The 21,555-nt window shown below is 47.8% G+C and overlaps 1 protein-coding gene across 3 annotated transcripts in view; it reads right to left on the bottom strand.

Moving 5' to 3' along the window:
* LOC140393950 (bile acid receptor-like) overlaps positions 1-21,555 on the bottom strand; it is a 321,209-nt gene that overhangs the window by 155,279 nt on the left and 144,375 nt on the right. For 2 of the 3 annotated variants that reach the window (XM_072480640.1, XM_072480638.1), the window contains one exon: positions 9,900-10,044. In XM_072480640.1, the coding sequence (XP_072336741.1) occupies positions 9,900-9,996 (97 nt within the window). In that variant the 5' untranslated portion in view covers positions 9,997-10,044. Of the gene's footprint in view, positions 1-9,899; positions 10,045-10,157; positions 10,321-21,555 lie in introns of all 3 variants that reach the window. The other variant, XM_072480639.1, reaches the window with a different exon arrangement.

Raw genomic sequence — 21,555 nt, 5'->3', positions numbered from 1 at the left:
TTTACAGAGGGATGCCTCTGATTCTGAGCGCGCACTGGGAAGTCAATGGGGTGTTCGCACTCCTTGACACGGGACCTCTGGCTTACGCCAGTTGGTCAAGTTTGTATTCCGAATACTTTATTGCCGGTACTTATTGATTGTTTGCATTCTTGTACCCATCTTGGCAAGGAGGGAATGGTACAGCTACTCCTGAAAACTTGGTGGCACCCAGATTTGAATATAGTAGCGCAAACGCGGCTGGATCGATGCGTCATTTGCATGAAACATAATAAGGGTAAAGGCATTAAATGCCCTCCAGGAACCAATCCCTTGCCAGATGGTCCTTTTGCCTGTATACAGCTTGATTTTATTGAATTACCAAAAGTACAGTGCTACAAATACTGTTTAGTAATAATCAATGTGTTTAGTAAATGGATTGAAGCCTTCCCCATCACGAATTGTACTGCACATACGGTGGTGAAGTTGTCGTTAACAGAAGTTATTCCTCGTTTCGGGGTAACCAAAATGGTGAGCTCAGACAATGGACCACATTTTGTAGCTCGGATCAATACTGAATTGTGCGAAGCACTCGTAATTAAACAGCAACTGCACTGCGCGTATCACCCACAGGCAGCAGGAATTGTGGAAAGAGCCAACGGGACATTAAAAGAAAAATTATCTAAATTAACTGAAGAAACTAGGTTAAATTGGTTAATTTAACTTGGCACTGTTTCACATGTGGGTGACTCCACATTCGCGGACCGGACTGTCAGCTGCAGAGATAGTCTATGGTCGGCCAATGAGGACTCCCTGGGATGCCCATGAAAAACCCCTGCAGGGAGTTGATCTCCATGTGATGGGAGAACAAATGCAAAACTATTTAAAGCAATTAACACTTTCTCTGAAGTTTCTCCACTCACAGGTGAAACAGGCACATGTCCCAGTGACGGCAGGGACAGCCATCCCTCGATATCCAGTGATCAAACCTGGAGACCATGTGCTGGTGAAAAACTGGGACAGAAAGAAACTAGGACAACGCTGGAGCGGACCTTTCCTCGTACTGCTGACGACACCGATTTCTGTCACAGGATGAAGATCTTCATTATAATTTTTGGACTCTCTGGACTATTTAGCCTTAATGGCCACTCGGTAGTAAAAAAACGAACTACACGAGAACTGCATTGCAATACCTATTTATATATGTCATATCTTTATGCTGAAAAATTGAATGTAAGCAAGTGTTGGGTTTGTACCCACATCCCCGTCCATTCGAGGGAAGGAATACCTCTCCAATCCCTCCCCTTTCATATCGCAGAGAGAGTTGAATGGATTTTACGACAAAATCAAACAGGGATCAGGGGAGATATGGAAATATGGAGATCTGCTGGCTATGACATGACTAAATTTTCAGCGTCGTATCAACCTGCTTATAATCATGCCTTGACTCCACCCTCCCTGACTGTCCACTCGTATAATGTTCAAGGTTCCATGTGTTTTAATAAATCAGGGAAAGGAAAGTTGATGGGGCAAAGTAGGTGCAACCTTACAGTTGACTGGCAAGGACCGGTACCAGGCAGATCCAACAAGGGCATGTTTAACTGTGATTGGTCCAGGGTATGGAATATAACCTCTAATAGTTGATGGGGACAGACATCCCCAATCCCCTGCATGACATTAGCTGATGATTTTACGGCCTATAATGGAACATATTTCATATGCGGCACTAAAGCATATCCGTGGCTCCCTATTGATTGGACGGGATCCTGTTACCTGGGATATGTTGTACCCCAAATGCGTCACCTACCCACCCTTAAGCACTCACCCTCACGAGCCAAAAGGACTATTTCTAAAACAGAACAGTTCTTTATGATGGCCTTTCCATTGTATGGAACGGGCAAGGCAGCCAATGAACTGATCCACATGGCCTCAGCATTGGAACAACTGGTGAACTTAACGGCAGCAGAAGCCAGAGAAACTGGACAGGCACAGGCTGAGGTATCAGCTGAGCTGGTGGCTGTCCGGACCGTGGAATTACAAAACCGACTGGCTTTGGATTATCTGTTAGCCTCGCAGGGAGGAACGTGCGCTATCATAGGTCAAGAGTGCTGTACTTATATTCCAGATGGCTCTGAAAATATCACTAACCTGGCCGACCATATTAAAAGACAGGCTGATCAAATTTAAGAGATTGGCAGTGATTTTCATGACTATAACCCGCCGGGTTGGCTGGGATGGTTGGGTCACGGATTATTTGATTGGATCTTTAAGGCCTTCATTCTACTACTACTAATGTTACTAGGGGTAGGATTGCTTAGTTGGTTGTGTAAATGCATTTTCAATCGAGTCATGGATATCCCTATTTAACTAGTTGTCATGATATGACAAAAGAAGGGAATGTGATGTTGTATGAATTAAGTAATGGCATGATGGGAAAACTGGTCAACTATTCGGTTCAATGTAAGAAAAACTGACTGTAGCGCACAAAGACTCCGTGAGACGAATAGAGTGAAGTCGATGAGGCTTTATTAAGCGTGTCTGTTCCCCCGCAGCTCGATAGTAAACTGGCCTGCGGGGGAAGACTCCGGCTTCTTATACTCCGCCTTCAGGGCGGAGCTAGAGGTCAACGGCCAACCAGGACCCGGGATCTGTCAGCCAATGACATTAGGGCTTCCAGTCCCACATGACCCCCAATACATACTACCACACTGACCTAAAGCATGAATAAGATCAGAGACGGTCAAGCTATTCCAAAATGCCTGACCTCTGTAAATTCTGATAAGGCTAACTCGTCATAACCCAGGGCGGTATGAATAAGACAAGATAAGGAATGGATGAGTCTCCTCCGACCTTTTAATGTTCTATCAAAGAACAAGATAGTGGTATGAGGGATGAGACAAATAGTCTGAGAAGATCAACAGCTCATGCTTGGTTTATGACATTGCTTCCGTTTCTACTTCCGATTGAATTCCTGACTAAGCTGTAGTCATGCAATCTTGATAATAATAATGTATAAATACTGAACTGATTTTCTGTAAAAGCGCGGACTTGGGAAGGAATCAGCAGTGGTACTAACTGCTCTCTGACCCCAAGTTTCAGCCATTACTGCATGCAGTCATTTTGTAAATAAAGCCTTGTTATTTTGCCATAACGAGCGTTGTTGAATCTTTCTATTACAGTCCAGAAGCAGGAAAATATTGACTTCAACACCGGAGGTAGTAGCGGAGAGTCAGACAGGGTTTGTGAGATGGCGGAGGCTGTTGTTGAATATGCGGCAGCTGCTGAATGTGGTTCTTAACCCTGCGGCCGGGCCGGTACAGGAGATCATTGCATCATCGGATGCGGAGAAAGCATTTGACCGGGTGGAGTGGGGGTACCTTTTTGTGGTGTTGGAGAAGTTTGGGTTTGTCCTGGGTTTGTGTCACGGGTGTGGTTGCTCTGTTTGCTACTGTTTGTACTGAGACCATGTGCTTGGGGTCTTTTGGTTGTATTGGGGTACAAGGCAGGGGTGTCCAATGTCACCCCTTTTGTTTGTAAGGGCTGGTTTAGCACACATGGCTAAATAGTTGGCTTTTAAAGCAGACCAAGGCAGGCCAGCAGCATGGTTCAATTCCCGTAACAGCCTCTCCGAACAGGCGCCAGAGTGTGGCGACTAGGGGCTTTTCACAGTAACTTCATTGAAGCCTACTTGTGACCATAAGCGATTTTCATTTCATCGGCAATCGAGCTGTTGGCCGTTTCATTGAGGGCCTCAAATGTGCAGAGTGGGATTGTTAGAGGTGGGGTGAAACATAGGGTGTTGTTATACATTGATGATTTGCTGCTGCATGTTAGGGACCTTGGGTCATGCATGGGAACATTTTGGGTATTTTGCAATGCTTTGGGCCTTCTCCAGTTACAAGTTGAACATAGAAAACAGTGAATATTTTGAGGTTGGTGCATCAGGGTGGGGAGCCAGATTTGTAGGGGGGGGGCCATTTCGGCTGGCGGGATCTAGATTTCAATCCCATGGATTCACGTGGCGAGGGACTGGGGGCAGCCTCAGAGGTTTAACTGTACAAGCCTGATGGGTAGAGTTAAGGCTGACTTGCAGAGGTGGAATATTCTCCCGTTACTGTTGGAAGGCCGGGTCCAATCGGTTAAGGTGAACAATTTTGCCGAGATTTCTATTTTTATTTCAGTGTCTGCTGGTGTTCCTGCCCAAGTCGTTTTTCCAAAAGTTTGAGCGGCTTATTTCCAGTTTTATTTGGGCGGGTAAGGCCCCAAGGATTCGGAGGGGGGTGCGTTGGAGGGAGAGCCAGGCAAGTGGTTTAGCGTTGCCAAATTTGCTGTATTATTGTTGGCCGGTTAACGTGGCGAAGGTGCTGGGTGGTGTGGGGACCCAGGGGTTCTCTGGGTTCAGTTGGAGTCGGTGTCATGTAGGGGGACAAGTTTGGGGGAATTGGTAAGAACGCCACTTATGTTGGTGCCGGCAAAGTACTCAACAAATCCAGTGGTGAAGGCCACGCTGAAAACTACCAGCATTTTAATGTGGTGGCAGCTTCAAGGCTGGCTCCCATTTGTGCTAACCACTTTTTTGAGCCGGCAAGGTTGGATGCCACATTTTGTGCATGGAGGCTGAAAGGGCTGGAGAAAGTGGGGGATTTATTTTAAGAGGGGAGGTTTGCCAGCTGGGAGGACCTGAAGGAGAAATTTGCGCCGTTGGGCTCGGGCATGTTTAGGTACCTCCACGTTCGGAGTTCCGTTAAGACGTTTATTTCGGTTTTGTCGGTGGTGCAGCCATCTTCCTTATTGGAGCAGAAATGGGTGGAGGAATTGGAGCCAATACTGGAGGAGGGGATGTGGAGTGAAGCGCTGCAGAAGGTGAATGATACATCGTAGTGTGCGAGACTGAACTTTATTCAGTTATTGCACATCACTAAGGCAAGTATGAGCCGTTTTTTTGAGGGACAGGAGGATTGGTGCGAGCACATCACACACACATGTTCGGGTCCTGTTCTTAGCTGGTGCGTTTCTGGAAGTGCTATTTTGATACCATGTTAGCGATCATAAATATTGAGCTAGAACCTTGACCCCTGGCGGTTATTTTTGGGGTTTCCGATTTCCAGAGCTGCAGATGGGTGTGGGGTCAGGTGCCTTCATCTTCACCTCGTTGGTGGCATTGAGGTGGATTCTCTTGGGCTGGAGGTTGGCAACACCGCCAAGTGCTTTGGCGTAGCCAGGGGATTTGATGGAGTTTTTGCACATCGAGAAGGTCAAATACACTGTGAGGGGGTCGATTGAAGGGTCATTCGGAGATGGTTATGTTCATGTTGTATTTCAGAGAATTGGTCACTGTCAGTTGTTGGGTGGGAGTTATTTGTATGTGGTTGGTCTATTATTAGAGGTATATTTTATAATTTTGTATAAAATGTTAAAAACTTAACAAAAACATTTTTTTTTAAAAGAGTCTGAAAAGACAATTGTGAATTTTTCAAATCTTGAATATCTGCATCATGACAGCAATGGCAAGGGACTGCATAAGTCACCTTCAAAAGGCACCTGCACCTAAAAATGTCAACCAACTTCTCAGGATTAATCAGTTACTATGGAAGGCTTTTCCCTAATCTGACGACTATTCAAAAACCCTTGCTCAATCTACTGCATCAAAATAAGAAGTGGAAATGAGAGGCGGGGTGGTGGTTAATGTGAAAGAGCATTTGTACAAGCCAAAGATGCTCTACTCCAGTCAGAAGTCCTGGGGCTGGATTCTCTACCCCGCCGCGCCACATTTCTGTTAAACCCCACCGGCGGGATGCTCCGTTATGCCACCTCGTCAATGGGGTTTCCCATTGTGGGGCAGCCCCACGCCGCCGGGAAATCCCCGGGCTGCCAGCAAAACGGAGCATCACGTCGGCGGAGAATCCAGCCCTGATTTACCCAAAACAAAGACCATGGGCAGAATTCTCCACTGGCGGAATTCTCCGTTACGCCAGAAGTGAACCCACGCCAGTGGGTTTCCTGGTGGTATAGATTGGCCGCAATGGGAAATCCCATTGGCAGTGGACGGAAATGGAGAATTCCGCTGCCGGTAAGGGCGCGCCATCGAGGAACATGTGGCTGGCGGACCGGAAAATCCCACCCCTTGACTTTAGCAGTATTATCAGAATCTCTAATATTATTTGGATCGGTTTGATCAACTGTATCAGTATTTCACAGTGAGTTTTTATTCACAGGAACAACTTTTGAACTGCGACATTCCATGCCATGTACCTTATTCTCAATTTCCTCCATTTTGCTTTGAGTTCACAAATCTCATGATGAAGTTCTCACAGTTCATTAGTTTTGCTTTTTAATTCTGCATTCTGATTTGGCAGAATCTCCTTTTCTTGTTCAAGGCAATTTCCACAATACTTTGTCAATACATCTAATGCTTGAAGTTTGCCAAATTTTAACTGAAGATTAATTTTTGCCAAGATTATCATTTAGGCGGTTCAAATCTGCAGTCAAATGTTTCACTTTTCCTGATTGATTTTCAGTTGTTCTCATCAAGTCTCTTTTTTTTCATTTTCAAGCTCCTCTTTTATATGGGCGAGTTGATTTTCTGAGTTAATCAGGTTTCCTTCAGTTGCTTGTTATCTGCAATAAATACCTCGGGTGGGATTCTCCACTCCCACGCCGAAGTGGCCGCGCCGTCGTGAACGCCGTTGAGGTTCACGACGGCGCAGAACGGCCCCGGTCCCGACCGATTCAGGCCCTGACAATGGGCCAGTATCAGGGCCGTGTCATCTACACGCGCCAGGCCTTGTCGCCCGCGTAAAAGCGGCGCCGCATAGATGACGCGGCCGGCGCCGCATAACCGACGTCATCCGCACATGCGCGGGTTGGCCGGCGCCAACCCGCGCATGCGTGGTTGCCGTCCTCTCTAAGTCCGCCCTGCAAGACGATAGGGGACTGATCTTGCGGGGCTGCGGAAGGAAGGAGGTCCTCCTTCAGAGAGGACGGCCCGACGATCGGTGGGCACCGATCGCAGGCCACCCCACATTCCAGGTGAAGCCCGGTGCAGGATCCCCCCTCGCCCCCCCCACAGGCCGCCCCCCCAGTGTTCACGCACCGCCCACGACTGCAGCGACCAGGTATGGACGCCGCCGGGGGGAACCCGCCGTTTTGGCCTGGCCACTCGGCCCATCCGGGCCTCAGAAAAGCGGGGGTGTCGGAGAATCGCCATTTTGGGTGTCTCCGGCGATTCTCCGGCCTGCGGCCCGCGAAACTCGACCAGGCCGTTCCCGCCGCTTGGGAGAATCGCGGGAGGGAGTCGGACCGGCGTCCCCGGAAATTTTGACAGCCCAGGCGATTCTCCCAACCGACGTGGGAGTGGAGAATCGCGCCCCTCATTTTTCTCCATAGTTGTTTTCAAAAGTTTGTTCAGATCATCCTGATTAACTTTCTGTTGCAATACAGGTGTCATCATGTTACTTTCTTGACAAGCCAAACCATTATTTAGGATGAAATCTATCCCTCCAATAGGTAATTTATGAATAATTTCCACTGTAACAATTGCATTTACAAAAGTACTTCTTAAATTGACTTTACACAAAGATAGGTTTATCCGTTCCATAAATATCCCTTATTAATACTTTTTCCTTCATAAAACCTCCTGGAATACAAATTGTATCATTGGTCACCATCAATGTCTGATCTGTTCCTGTATCTCTCAAAATTTTAGTTTGTTGACATTTTGTTCGACATAATGAGACATTAGGCTCATTTAAATATTCAGATATGGACCTTGCCCAGCGCCGGGCACGAGGTTGCTGAATTGTGCCCATGTGTTTCAATATTTCTGCCTGTACTCCTCAGGAACCAACTCAAACGCATTAAGGATAATTTTCTTGACGAAATCATAATCTCCAGATGCCTCTTCTACCAATGATGCATACACTTCACTAGCTCTACCTATCAGTTTACTTTCTAAAAGTAATGTCTACATTTCTTTTGGCCAATTCATTTGTTAGCTACCTTTTCAAAATCAATAAAAAATGATTCCACATCCTTTTGCTCAAATTTTGTAAGTCCTTGTATAATTTTAAACATTTCCCCGCTAGGTTCATGTCGAGAACTACTTCCTTCCTCCACCTGCTCTCTGTTTTAACTGCCAACATTTTAAGCTGAAACTCTCTCTTTCTACTTTTCTCTTTCTCCTCGTGCTAATCTTTGCACTTCCATTTTAAAATTGTCTGATTTAAAAGTTTCCTTTTGCAAAGTTCTCTCTTTTCCCTGCATTTCTAATTGTTTTTAGCTCATTCAATTTCCTCACTTTGCAAAATACTTGGTCCATCTGATAACCCTTGCAATTTTAAATAATCTGCTATGTTTTCCATAATGTCACCTTTCCTTACCCCTGCAGGTAAACCCAATTCCAATTTATCTGCCAATTCAGTTAGTCTATAAAGCATTTAGACAGTTATATGGGAAAGGTGGGTTTAGCGGGATATGGGCCAAATACAGGCAATTGGGAATAGCTTAGTGGTAAAAACTGGGTGGCATGGACAAGTCGGGCCGAAGGGCTTATTTTCATGCTGTAAACCTCTATGATTCTAACTGACCCTTGGTTACCTTCAATAAACCTGTCAAAGTTGCATCTTCCATTTTTAGAAAGTCTTTGCAATTTCCAATGCCATTTTGGATTCTAACTTGTACAATATACCTCCTCACAGTGGGCGTCATTCTCCAACCCCCCGCCGGGTCGGAGAATGGCCGTTGGCTGCCGTGAATCCCGCCCCCGCCCCCGCCGAAGTCTCCGGTACCGGAGATTGGGCGGGGGCGGGAATCGGGCCGCGCCGGTTGGCGGGACCCCCTGCTGGATTCTCCGGCCCGGATGGGCCGAAGTCCCGGCCAGGAATTGCCTGTCCCGCCGACGTAAATCAAACCTGGTATTTACCGGCGGGACCAGGCGGCGTGGGCGGGCTCCGGGGTCCTGGGGGGGGCACGGGGCGATCTGACCCCGGGGGGTGCCCCCACTGTGGCCTGGCCCACGCTCGGGGCCCACCGATCCGCGGGCGGGCCTGTGCCGTGGGGGCACTCTTTCCCTTCCGCCTCCGCTACGGCCTCCACCATGGCGGAGGCGGAAGAGACTCTCCTCACTGCGCATGCGCGGGAAACTGACAGCGGCCGCTGACGCTCCCGCGCATGCGCCGAGAAACTGACAGCGGCCGCTGACGCTCCCGCGCATGCGCCGCATTTCCGCGCCAGCTGGCGGGGCAACAAACGCCATTTCCGCCAGCTGGCGGGGCGGAAATCCCTCCGGCGTCGGCCTAGCCCCTCAATGTTGGGGCTCGGCCGCCAAAGATGCGGAGCATTCCGCACCTTTGGGCCGGCGCGATGCCCGTCTGATTGGCGCCGTCTTTGGCGCCAGTCGGCGGACATCCCGCCGTTGGGGAGAATTTCGCCCAGTATCTCCAATTCTTTTGATACTTCAGTATCCTGCTCATTCTTTTTAAGGATTTATAGATCCCACCATTTCACATTAAATGCCAAAACAAATGTTCAGCATCCAGTTGCTTGCTTCCCATGTTTCAAAATATCCCAACGAATTACTCTTAATCAGCTTCCAATAACCCTTTATTTGTCAGGCATCAAACTTTCTCCCGACTCTTTTAGGAATTTAGTGCTGGATTTTCCAGCCCTCCCATCGCTGGGATCTTCAGGTCCCACCAATACTCAATGGATTTTTGGTTGGCCTGTTGCATCCTTCATGGCAGGTCCTGCCACAGCAGGGCTGGAAACTCCTGGCCTAGTGTCTGCACAGTACCCAGCGAATTCTCACGCTAGAGCTTTGCCCAAAATGTTCATTAGAATTGCATTATAACAGAGATCCTATTACTGGACCTATTTGACATTTTTACCTTCCAATTGCAGCAAGACTGTGAAAGATCTATACATACCATAAAGCTGGGGTGGCTCTGCAAGGCAGTATCCATCTGAGAGAGCTAAGTGACTGTGAGCAGCCATGTTGGCCTCTGACCCTGTCCAGTGTTTCATTCATGGACTGTTTATTGTTCAGGATTTCAAAAAATTCCTTGATAGACCCTGTAAAAAGAGGAAAGCCAGTCATAACAAATTTAAATTATTCAAGATTGAAATGATACAACAATAAAAATGTGACTACTATTATGTACAATAGTATGTACATTGCATGATACCTATCAGGAGGTCTTGTGGCGCAGTAGGTAGTGTCCCTGCCTCTGAACCAGAAGCTTCCGATCCAAGACCCACCCCACGATTTGATGGCCAAGGATGGTGCTTTCATAAGGTGGCCAAACAAGTTGAGTGTCAATCTGCAAATCCTTCCAAACACGCCAGTGGCTGGTGGAAAGAATGGGAGAGACTCCTGGTCAGACACGCTTGATGAGGAGTGGCGCTCCTCAATCTATAAGCCCCGGTGACAGGTTAGCGAGCTGCTCCAGGAATTACTAACTATGGAAACAGACAAATGTCTGCCTTAGTACACCACTAGGTGCAGGAAGAGAATTGTAATTGGGAATAATACCTATCTTTAAAAAATCTATAGTATCCTCTTATTCTCTAGAATCTACAAATTAAAAAGTGACTTATAATAAGGCATACATTTCATTTGCACAAATTTCATGTATACTGTTATGGGCTAGGGTTTAGAGAACCCCAAAGTGTATCATGGAGTTCACCTGACCCACGACTTTTACTAGATTGTGGTATGGGGAGCACACGGACCACTCTACAGGTGTGGTACAGCAGAAATCGAAAAGTATTTTTTTAAGCAAAACAATGTTTATTTTATGAACTCAAGTTAACCTTTTTAAAACATACAGTGAACATCTTAGCAACCATTAATTCAAATACAACCCACAGAGAATACTACACTAAGGAATCCTTAAGCTTTCCTTTTAACATCCATAAGACTTAAAAAAAACTTTTAAGCACATCAGGTTGAAATTCATTACTGAGAACAGTTATCACTCTGAATTCACCAAATGGTCAAGAGATAGTCTTTACATGGCAGAGAGAACAACAGTACACCTGCTTTGGCTGGCTTCAGCTCCAACACTGAAACGAAACCAAAAAAACACAGACACACCCAAGCATTTTCTCAAAGTGAAACTAAAAGCTGACAGACAGCCCAGCTCCACCCACATTCTGACATCACTGCAGTAATAAACACCCATTTCTTAAAGGTACACCCACTACAGTTATTCTATAAAAAACACCCATTTCTTAAAGGTACTCTCACACGACACCTCCCCCCAAGAAAAAAAATAAACCATCAACTTCAAGATGGTTTCATTTTTCACCTTTTCACTACCCGTTAACAAATACACACAGTAAATATACATTTTTGTTTCAAAAATCCAACACACGCAAACAGGTATAATAATATAGTCCATTTTTGTTCTTCCTCCAACTGGAATCCTTCTCGATTGACAGTCTCTTTGGACACAAAGGTCTCTGCACGATCCATCCATTTCTCTACGCCTCGGCAAGTCTCTTTAAAGTCAGATACTTTAGTTCAATCTGATCACTGAGGCCCTTGTAATTCTCCAACACAGGAGTATTGGTTATCACAGCTTTCAGGCAGTCAAATGCCTGTTGAAACTCCGCTGTCTACTGAAATTTTCGACGTTTCTTCAGCAAGCCCATCAGTGGAGCAATCACGCTACAAAGCATTTGCACAAATGTTCGATCAAATCCACTCATGCCAAGAAATCGCATTATTTCCCTTCGTCTTGAGGGTATCCTCAAGGAAAGTGACTTGGGCTTTTCCAAATTCACTTTTGGCTAGGTTTAGCACCAAACCCGCCTTCTTAAGTTGATCAAATTACTCCATCAGATGTTTTAAATGTTCTTTCCATGTCTGGCTGAAAAGTACCAGATCGTTGATGTATACTGCGCAATTGAGTCATCCTGAAACAACTTTGTTCGTTAACTATTGAAATGTGGCTGGGGCGTTTTTCATGCCAAATGGCATAACTTTGAATTGGCATATATCATCTGGAGTCACAAAAGCTGAAATCTCCTTCGCCCTTTCCGATAAAGGTACCTGCCAGTATCTTTAATTAAATCCAATTTGCAAATAAAAACTGATTGTCCCACTTTCTCAATGCTATCCTCCAAACGTGGGATAGGATAAGAGTCCGTTCTTGTAACTGCATTAACCTTTCTATAGTCCACACACAACCATTGGGTACCATCTGGTTTAGGTACCATCACTATGGGTGAGCTCCATTGGCTGCAACCCACTTCAATTATGCGATTTTTAAGCATACTCTCAATCCCTTTGTTAACCTGTGCCAATTTTAAAGGGTTAAGTCTATATGGATGTTGTTGATTGGAACTGCATTTCCCACATCTACATCATGTATAGCCATTTTAGTACTTCCCAATTTATCTCTACAAACTTGCCCACGTGATATCAATAACTCTTTCAGGTCAGTTTGTTTTTCCTCTGGAAAGTAACTCAACAATTTATCCCAATTTTTAAGAACATCCTCGTTTTCCAATTTAATTTGAGGTATGTCAAATTCACAGTCATCTGGATTTGGTTCGTCACTTTGAGTTAGAATCATTAAAACCTCCTCCTTTTTCTCTTCTTCCCTTTCAAAGTATCTTACAAGCATATTCACATGACATATTCAGTGAGTTTTCCTTCTATCTGGTGTTTTTACCACATAATTCACTTCACTTAATTTTCTTTCAATCTGGTAAGGTCCACAAAACCTTGCTTTTAAAGGTTCACCTACCACTGGTAACAACACTAAAACTCTATCCCCACTGGCAAAACTACGAACTTTGGATTTCTTGTCCGCTACCCGCTTCATTACATTTTGTGCAACTTTCAAATGTTGTCTAGCCAATTCACCTGATCTATTTAAACATTCCCTGAAATTTGACACATAATTCAATAATGTAATTTCCGATTTCTCACTCACCAATTTTTCCTTAATCAATTTAAGTGGTCCTCTTGACCAAAAATTAGTTCAAAAGGACTAAATTTGGTTGACTCATTAGGTGCATCCCTAATTGCAAACAGTACAAATGGAATTCCTTTATCCCAATCCTCTGGATAATCTTGACAAAAAGCCCTTGTCATTGAAATTGTCTTTAATGTCTGATGCCACCTTTCTAACGCGCCCTGCGATTCTGGATTGTACACAGTTGATTTAAATTGTTTTATTCCTAAGTTATCCATAACTTCTTGGAATAACCGTGAGGTAAAATTCGATCCTTGATCCGATTGTATTTCTGTGGGTAGTCCATATCTGGTAAAGAATTTAAGTAACTCCTCCACAATCTTTTTGGCTGTCATATTACGCGCTGGAATGAAATGAAATGAAAATCGCTTATTGTCACGAGTAGGCTTCAAATGAAGTTACTGTGAAAAGCCCTTAGTCGCCACATTCCGGCGCCTGTTACGGGAATTGAACCGTGCTGCTGGCCTGCCTTGGTCTGCTTTCAAAGCCAGCAATTTAAGCCTGTGCTAAACAGCCCCTGTTTTTGTATTTTAGCTTGAGTTTTCCTTATTCCCAAATGACCTCCCACTGGTACCTCATGTGCTACTCGCAACACCTCCTTTCTTTACCCTACCGGCAATACTGCTTGATGAACTTCTGCCCACTTTTCACCCGCCTGCATATGCAAAGGTCTCCATTGTCTCATCAAGACATCACTTTTACGGCCATTACACTCTGGTATACACTCAGATTCCTCTTCCGTGTATGCTTTCTGATACATCCGTTTTATTTCTACATCTTTCTGTTGTAACTCCGCCAATTTTCCTGAACTAAAAATATCCACCTCATCCTCCATCTGTTCTTGAACTTTTTCAACCATCTGATCAAAATTTGTTTCTGATAATGGCACTTCAACTTCATCTTCACGCTTTGATTTCTCCTCTTGTCTTAACCTATGACTTTGCGACCTTGTTACTGCACAACCCGGAAAAATCCCAGGATATTCGTCCTTCAACACATCAGTTGTCTGAGTTTCCACTGGCTTCTCAACCACAGTAGGCATCACTCCCACCTGCAATCCAGCTTTATCATTAGATAAACTGTATTCTTGGACAAGATAGTTTCTCTATTACTCCTACTACCAATTCACCACTTTCACTGAACTTTCCAACCTTGCCTTATATAATGGATCACTGCTCCTCTCACACTGCATTCCACATATTCACACCTTTTCTGGCAATATTCTTCCCAAACTACATAACTCCTCAGCTCTTACCATTAAAGATTGACTAGTTCCCGTATCTCTTAAAATTGTGACTTCTTTACCTGCTCCTCCTGATACACATGAGTAAACTTTACCCACACAAGTAAATTCTTTAAAGACATCTGGCACCTTCTCATCAATCACCTCTTGATCAGGCTGTCTTTTGCACCACCTTCGCTTCACTTGGGCTTTCCTTTACCACTTTAACAAACCCCACTGTCTTATCCTGCTTTACCACATCAGCCTTCCCAGTGCTTTTCTTCAACTACCAACACTGTGACTTTACATGGCCTAGTTTATCACAGTGAAAACATTTGAAACTTTTCATTTCTTTTCCACCCTCCTGGATTTCTTTTTTAATCTGCGATACACTCTCCTTATTATCTCCCATCAGATCACCTTTGCCTCTACCACTTGAGTATTTCTCATGTCCCCAGTCTCTATCCCTCACAGGCTGAAACTGATGTTGGAAACCAAACTTTGATTGATGAACTAATTCATAATCACCTGCCATTTCTACTGCTAATCTCGCAGTTTTAACCCTCTGCTCTTCCACATGAGTTCTCACTACATCAGGAATTTAATTTTTAATGTCCTTCAAAAGTATCATTTCTCTGAGAGCTTCATACGTTTGGTCTATTTTCAAAACCCTTAACCACCTATCAAAATTACTCTGTTTGATCCTTTCAAACTCCATGTATGTTTGACCAAATTCTTTCCTTAAATTTCTAAACTTTTGTCTGTAAGCTTCAGGCACTAGTTCATATGCATCTAAGATGGATTTTTTCACCTCTCATACGTCTCAGATACCCCCTCCAGTAGTGATGCAAACACGTCACCAGCCCTACCTACCAACTTTGTTTGAATAAGTAATACCCACATGTCCTGTGGCCATTTCATTTGTTTAGCTACCTTCTCAAATGAAATGAAAAGGCTTCTACCGCCTTCTCGTCAAACCTCGGCAATGCTTGGACATATTTAAATTGATCCCCACAATGCCATCGACTTTGACGCTCTTTCTCACCCTCCTCATCACTATCCTCAAACTGTACATTTCCCTTTAAATCTGCTAATTTTAACTGACTGTCCTGTTTCATGGCCATTTTCCAAAGTTCAAACTCTCTCTCTCTTTCTTTTTCCTCTCTCTCTTTCTCTCTCTCTTTCTTTTTCCTCTCTCTCTCTTTCTTTTTCGTCTCTATCTATTTCGTATTCAAGTTTGCGGCGAGTGCAACAAAACCTTTCTGTTGCAGTGCCGCTCTTGATGCGCTGTACAGCACAACGCCAGGACAGACCAGTCCCTGCCCGCCATCCCAAATCTGAGCTAGCCTTAGATAAAAACAAATTACTGCGGATGCTGGAATCTGGGGCGTCATTCTCCGACCCCCCGCCGGGTCGAAGAATGGCCGTTGGTCGCCGTGAATCCCGCCCCCGCCGAAGTCTCCGGTACCGGAGATTGGGCGGGGGCGGGAATCGGGCTGCGCCGGTTGGCGGGACCCCCCGCTCAATTCTCCGGCCCGGATGGGCTGAAGTCCCGCCCAGAAATTGCCTGTCCCGCTGGCGTAAATCAAAGCTGGTCTTTACCGGTGGGACCAGGTGGCGTGGGCGGGCTCCGGGGTCCTGGGGGGGGCGCAGGGCGATCTGGCCCCGGGGGGTGCCCCCACGGTGGCCTGGCCCGCGATCGGGGCCCACCGATCCGTGGGCGGGCCTGTGCCTTGGGGGCACTCTTTCCCTTCCGCCTCCGCCACGGCCTCCACCATGGCGGAGGCGGAAGTGACTCTCCCCACTGCGCATGCACGGGAAACTGTCGGCGGCCGCTGACGCTCCCGCACATGCGCCGCATTTCCGCGCCAGCTGGCGGGGCGACAAACGCCATTTCCGCCAGCTGGCGGGGCGGAAATCCCTCCGGCGCCGGCCTAGCCCCTCAATGTCGGGGCTCGGCCCCCAAAGGTGCGGAGCATTCCGCACCTTTGGGACGGCGCGATGCCCGTCTGATTGGCGCTGTTTTGGTGCCAGTCGGCAGACATCGCGCCGTTGGAGAATTTCGCCCCTGAAACAAAAAGAAAATGCTGTAAAATCTCAGCAGATCTGGCAGCATCTGTAGGGAGAGAAAAGAGCTAACGTTTCTAGTTCGATTACTTTGTCAAAGCTAGCAGACAGAGAAAGTGGGAAATATTTATATTGTGGAGTGAGAATGAAAGATGAGTTATTGCCACAGAAACCCAGGGAAACTGGGTGCTAATGGCCACAGAAATGCAAGGGGAAAGAGTGCTAATGGCAGTCCCCAGAGAGAACAAAAGATTTGAGGTTTCACAGCTCCAGGGTCCCAGGTTCGATTCACGGCTTGGGTCACTGTCTGTGCGGAGTCTGTACGTTCTCCCTGTGTTTGCATGGGTTTCCTCCGGGTGCACCGGTTTCCTCGCACAGTCCAAAGATGTGTAGGTTAGATGAATTGGCTATGCTAAATTGCCCTTCGTGTCCAAAAAAGGTTAGTTAGGGTTATGGGGATAGGGTGGAGGTGTAGAGATAGGGTGGAGGTATGGGCTTAGGTAGGGTGCTCTTTCCAAGGGCCAGTGCAGACTCAATGGGCTGAATGGCCTCCTTCTGCACTGTAAATTCTATGATTCTATAATTCCACACGGACAATGTCCCAGAGCTGGGATCAAACCTGAGTCCTCAGCGCCACCATGCCGCCCAGAGTACTGTCAGCTATACCTGCTATGCACTGCGCCGCAGCTGTTATTGTGGACAAATGGAGGCTGGAGGCACAGGGCCAGCTCAAGGAGAACCCTGCAAGAGGAGCCTGCCCCAGAAGAGCATGGATCAGCTGATGAGGCTCAAGTGTCAGCTGTTCAACAGGCCAAGGAGGAGATGTGAAGAAGGTGCTGCATCAGGGCACGTGTATACCATTGGCACCAGTCCTTTGAAGAGCTGTGGGGCCGCTTGTGCTGCCAAAGACTTCAGCTCACCAGAGAGACCGTGTGTCACTTGTGCCAGGTAGTGGTGCGCTGGGTTTGGAGGAGGACATCCACTTCGGGTAGCCGTCAAAGTGACGGTCGCCCTGAACTCTGGATCCTGCTGCTGCGTACCCCTACCTAGCTTACTGATGAAGGGGGGAGTCGGTAGCTGTTGCATGTTTGTGCAAGGCACCTGGCCAAAGAGGACATGTGTTGGGGTTTGGTGAAGGGTGGAATGTAGAGGAAGATGCAGGCAGGTGAGGTTTGGTTGGCCTCTTGGGGAGTGCGGGGTGATGTAAGGAGTGACAGACAGGAGTGAAGCCAGAGGCACAGGTGGTGACTCAACCGAGCTGCCACAAGGAGGTCAGCCATCATTTTTCTTTTTTTGTTAAATATTTTTATTTAGGCATTTTGTATATACATTGAACATTGCCAAAACCAGAAATGAGAATAAACAGGAAACCTCATAACAAATAAATAAATAACACCCAATCGCCCCCACCCCCTCCCGCCACCCCGTTCCCTCAGTCATCATTTTTCTGCACTGGATTTCAGTCCTCCTGGTCAGCCTGGCAGCACTGGCCGACTCTGCCACATCCTCCCAGGCGCTGTTGATGACATCCAGCCTGGCAACACTAACCACCTCTGGCACCTCTTACCAGGCGCTGTTGACGACATCCAGCCTGGCAGCACTGACCGCCGCTGCCACTTTCCCCCAGCTTTAGTTTGCGGCCCACCCTGGGAAAGTTGGTGCCCCCCCCCTTCCTCCATAGTGTCCAGCATACTCTCCAGTTCACTCTCCATGAATCCCAGGGCAGGTCTTCATGGAGCCAACATCTTGGCTGGAGTGTTAGGGGATTGGCGTACTTATAAGAGCCCTTGGGACCTTCTACAGCCTACCCCACATGGGCAGGGCACCACCGGGCCCAAGCCCCAGTATGGTTAAAAATGCCAGCACGGTATCTTGGCACTGCCAGCCTGGCTCCCTTGTAGTGCCCCTGCCTGATTGGCAATGCCACCTGGACACCTTGGCAGGACCAGTTTGGCACTCAGGTTGCACTGCCAAGATGCAAGGCTGGCAGTGCCAGCTTGGCAGTGCCAAGATGTCCATGTGGCATCAGCAATGCTCGGGCACCATCCTGCCCAGTGGGCAACCACTTGGGGGCCTCTGATCCTCTGGGAGATCTCCCCCAAAGTATTGGGGATCAGCACTGAACGTCACTCATCCAAAGTGTCCGAGGCAAAGGGGTCAGAGCCCAGGGCCTCGGTAGCTGTCTCACTGTAATATGCAGATTTGCAAATACTGATCCCACCCACAATGGACTGGATTTAGTTTGGGAAGTCTTGCGAGATCCCATTAGACCTCATGAGACGAGCTGGTATATCCTGGAAGAGGGATCTCCCGGCATCCACCGGCCATGCTACACCCCTGTTCACCCGAATGTGGCATGGCTGGTAGATCGCACCCTTAGTCTCCCAATGGAGAATTCCGGCCCTGAGATACATTTTCAGTAACAGGGTAACATTTTAAGGGATACACAGCAGCATTCTTCAGAATTCCAGTGTAGTTTATATTGATCATGGGCATGATCCTCCGACCATGCTGCCCCAGAAATCATCTCGCTGCGACGTGACGTGGCTGATGAAAGCGGGAAACCCCACTCCCGGGATCAACCCGGCTCACAATGAGATTACGTTGAATCTCGCGAGACGTTGCAAGGGCAATCCCATCCACAATGGGCAGGATCACCTGTTAGTAAATCTGTATATTAGGGTGAGGCAGTGAGCCTCACTCTAATGTGCAGATTCCCAAGACACCTGAGACTCTGGGAATCAATTCCTTTGTCTTGGGGACCTCGGACGAGTGTTGTTTGGTACTGGTCCCCACAAACAGGGACCAGATGGAAAGGACTCATGGGGGTCTCCAAGAGGATCGGAAGCCTCCAGCTACATGTCCTTGGGCAGGGTGGTGGCTTGGCATAGCTGATTCCACCTGGGTATTCTGGGTGCCAACCCGGCACCGGAGATTCGGCGGGGGCGGGGATCGCGTCGCGCCGGTCAGCGCCCCCCCCCCCCCTCCTCCCCTGGCGATTCCCCGGCCTGCGATGGGCCGAAGTCCCGCTGCTGCTATGCCGGTCCTGCCGGCGTGAATTGAACGAGGTCCCTTACCGGCGGGGCCTGGTGGCGCGAGCGGACTCCGGGGTCCTGGGGGGTGATCTGGCCCCGGGGGGTGCCCCCATGGTGGACTGGCCCGCAATCAGTGCCCACCGATCCGCAGGCAGGCCTGTGCCGTGGGGGCACTCTTTTACTATGCGTCGGCTGTGTCGGTCTCCGCGATGGCCGACGCATAGATGACCCCCCCTGCGTATGCGCGGGGATGACGTCAACAGCCGCTGACGTTCCCGCGCCTGCGCGGACTCCCGCCAGCCGGCGGAGTCCCTGCGGCCCCGGCTGGTGTGGCGCCAAAGGCCTTCCACACCAGCCGGCGGGGCGCCAACCACTCCGGGGCGGGCCTACCCCCTAAAGGAGCGGGCTTGGCCCCGAAAGATGCAGAGGGATCCGCACCTTTGGGGCGTCCCGACGCCGAAGTGGTGCACGCCACTCCATCCCGCCGGGTGGGGGAGAATCCCGCCCCTGATATCTCCCAACAACGAGCGGAGCTCCCCATTGTAAAAAAAAGGGCTGTGTGCGGCCTCGGCATGTTTCCTGTTTAGGCCCCTTATTCAAAGCGAGTCATGTTGAATGGCCATGTGTTTCTTGGCACTACGAGTGCCAGGAAACACGCGGCTAAACGCGCTCGCTCCGGGACTCTGTTCCCTTTTGGGAAGCTCGTGCCCTATGTCTCTGGATTACCTTTTTCAGCACAAACATTGCTCCCTGCTCCCCTTGAACTGGCTAAGCCTGCACTTTCCAAGTTCACCCCCTTGGTCTATGGTTCATCAATTACATTTGCTGAACCATATGAGGCACCGGCTGTTCTTATCCTCACCCTGACACCTATACAGGTATAATTTCAACTTGTATGTGCAGAAATGACCAATCACCCACCAGTCATGGTACTTGGGAAAAAGCACTAGACAACATTAATTAATTCCTCAAGGATATAAAGAGCGTTCTCTCTGGGCTCTGCGTTCTTACTTCAGTGGCTCTGTTTATACTGCACAATCTCAGAGCGATAAACTTCCACTGTTCCAGTTCCGTGTGCTCAAACTGCTCTGTTGCTTTCTAAAGATACATTTTTTTGTTCTCATTATAGTGATAGATAGCTTTTCTGGGAATTGGTACAAACAAATCTATTTAGTTTCTCACCCACTATCTACATTCTCGGGTCAGGTATACAACAGGCCTTTCATTGTCCAACTTGAGAACACATATGTCCTATTGCAAAATTTATATTCCCCACACTAGCCATCTTTATTTTCTTTCTGTTTGAGAGCCAGTTTACTAGTTTTAAAATATATATATTTTATTACCAACATGTATCGAAACAGGTGACACCTAATAAACACCCTGGGAAACATACTTCCCAACAATCAACGATACAGTCTGTACAAATGTTTCCTCTTTTTCATCCTCCCCCTCCCCCCCACGTGCCGACCAGCCCCTCAAACACGGTCACAAACATCCCCCACCTTTTCTCAAATCCCCCCTCCAACCCCAGGAAGTTGTACAGGTCACCCAACCAAGCCGCTCCCCCAGTGGCGATGCCGACTGCCACTCCAGTAAAATTCGCCGCCGTGCTACCAGAGAGGCGAAGGCCACGACATCGGCCTTCCTCCTCTCCATGAGCTCCGGATTCTCTGAAACCCCAAATATTGCCACCTAAGGGTCCGGATCCTCCTCCTCCTCCACTATCCTGGCTAAGACTGCGAACACTCCCGCCCAGAAAATTCCCGATTTTTCACAACCCCAAAACATGTGTGTGTGATTCGCTGGCCCCGCCCACACCTCTCACACTCATCAGCTACCCTCTGAAAGAACCCACTCATTCTCGCCCGAGTCATATGCACCCTGTGCACCACCTTAAACTGTATCGGGCTCATCCTTGCACAAGAGAACGTCCTGTTTACCCTACGCAGTGCCTCACTCCATACTCCCCAATTGATCTCCCCTCCCAACTCCGCTTCCCATTTCTCCTTGATCTTCACCACCCGCTCACCTCCCTGCTCCCCCAGCCACTTGTATATATCCCCAATTCTTCCCTTCCCTTCCACATCCGAAAACAGCAGTGGTTCCAGCAGGGTGTATCCCGGCAACCTAGGGAATGCCCTCCAGACTTTTCACGCAAAGTCCCTGACCTGCAGATATCTGAACTCACTCCCCCTCGGCAGCTCCACCCTCTCCCTTAGCTCCGCCAGACTGGCAAACCCTTCCTCCAAATACAGATCCCTCACTTTAT

This window comes from Scyliorhinus torazame, chromosome 17 (assembly GCF_047496885.1).
Source record: "Scyliorhinus torazame isolate Kashiwa2021f chromosome 17, sScyTor2.1, whole genome shotgun sequence".
Lineage (NCBI taxonomy): Eukaryota > Metazoa > Chordata > Chondrichthyes > Carcharhiniformes > Scyliorhinidae > Scyliorhinus > Scyliorhinus torazame.
This window is presented reverse-complemented; position numbering and strand designations above follow the sequence as displayed.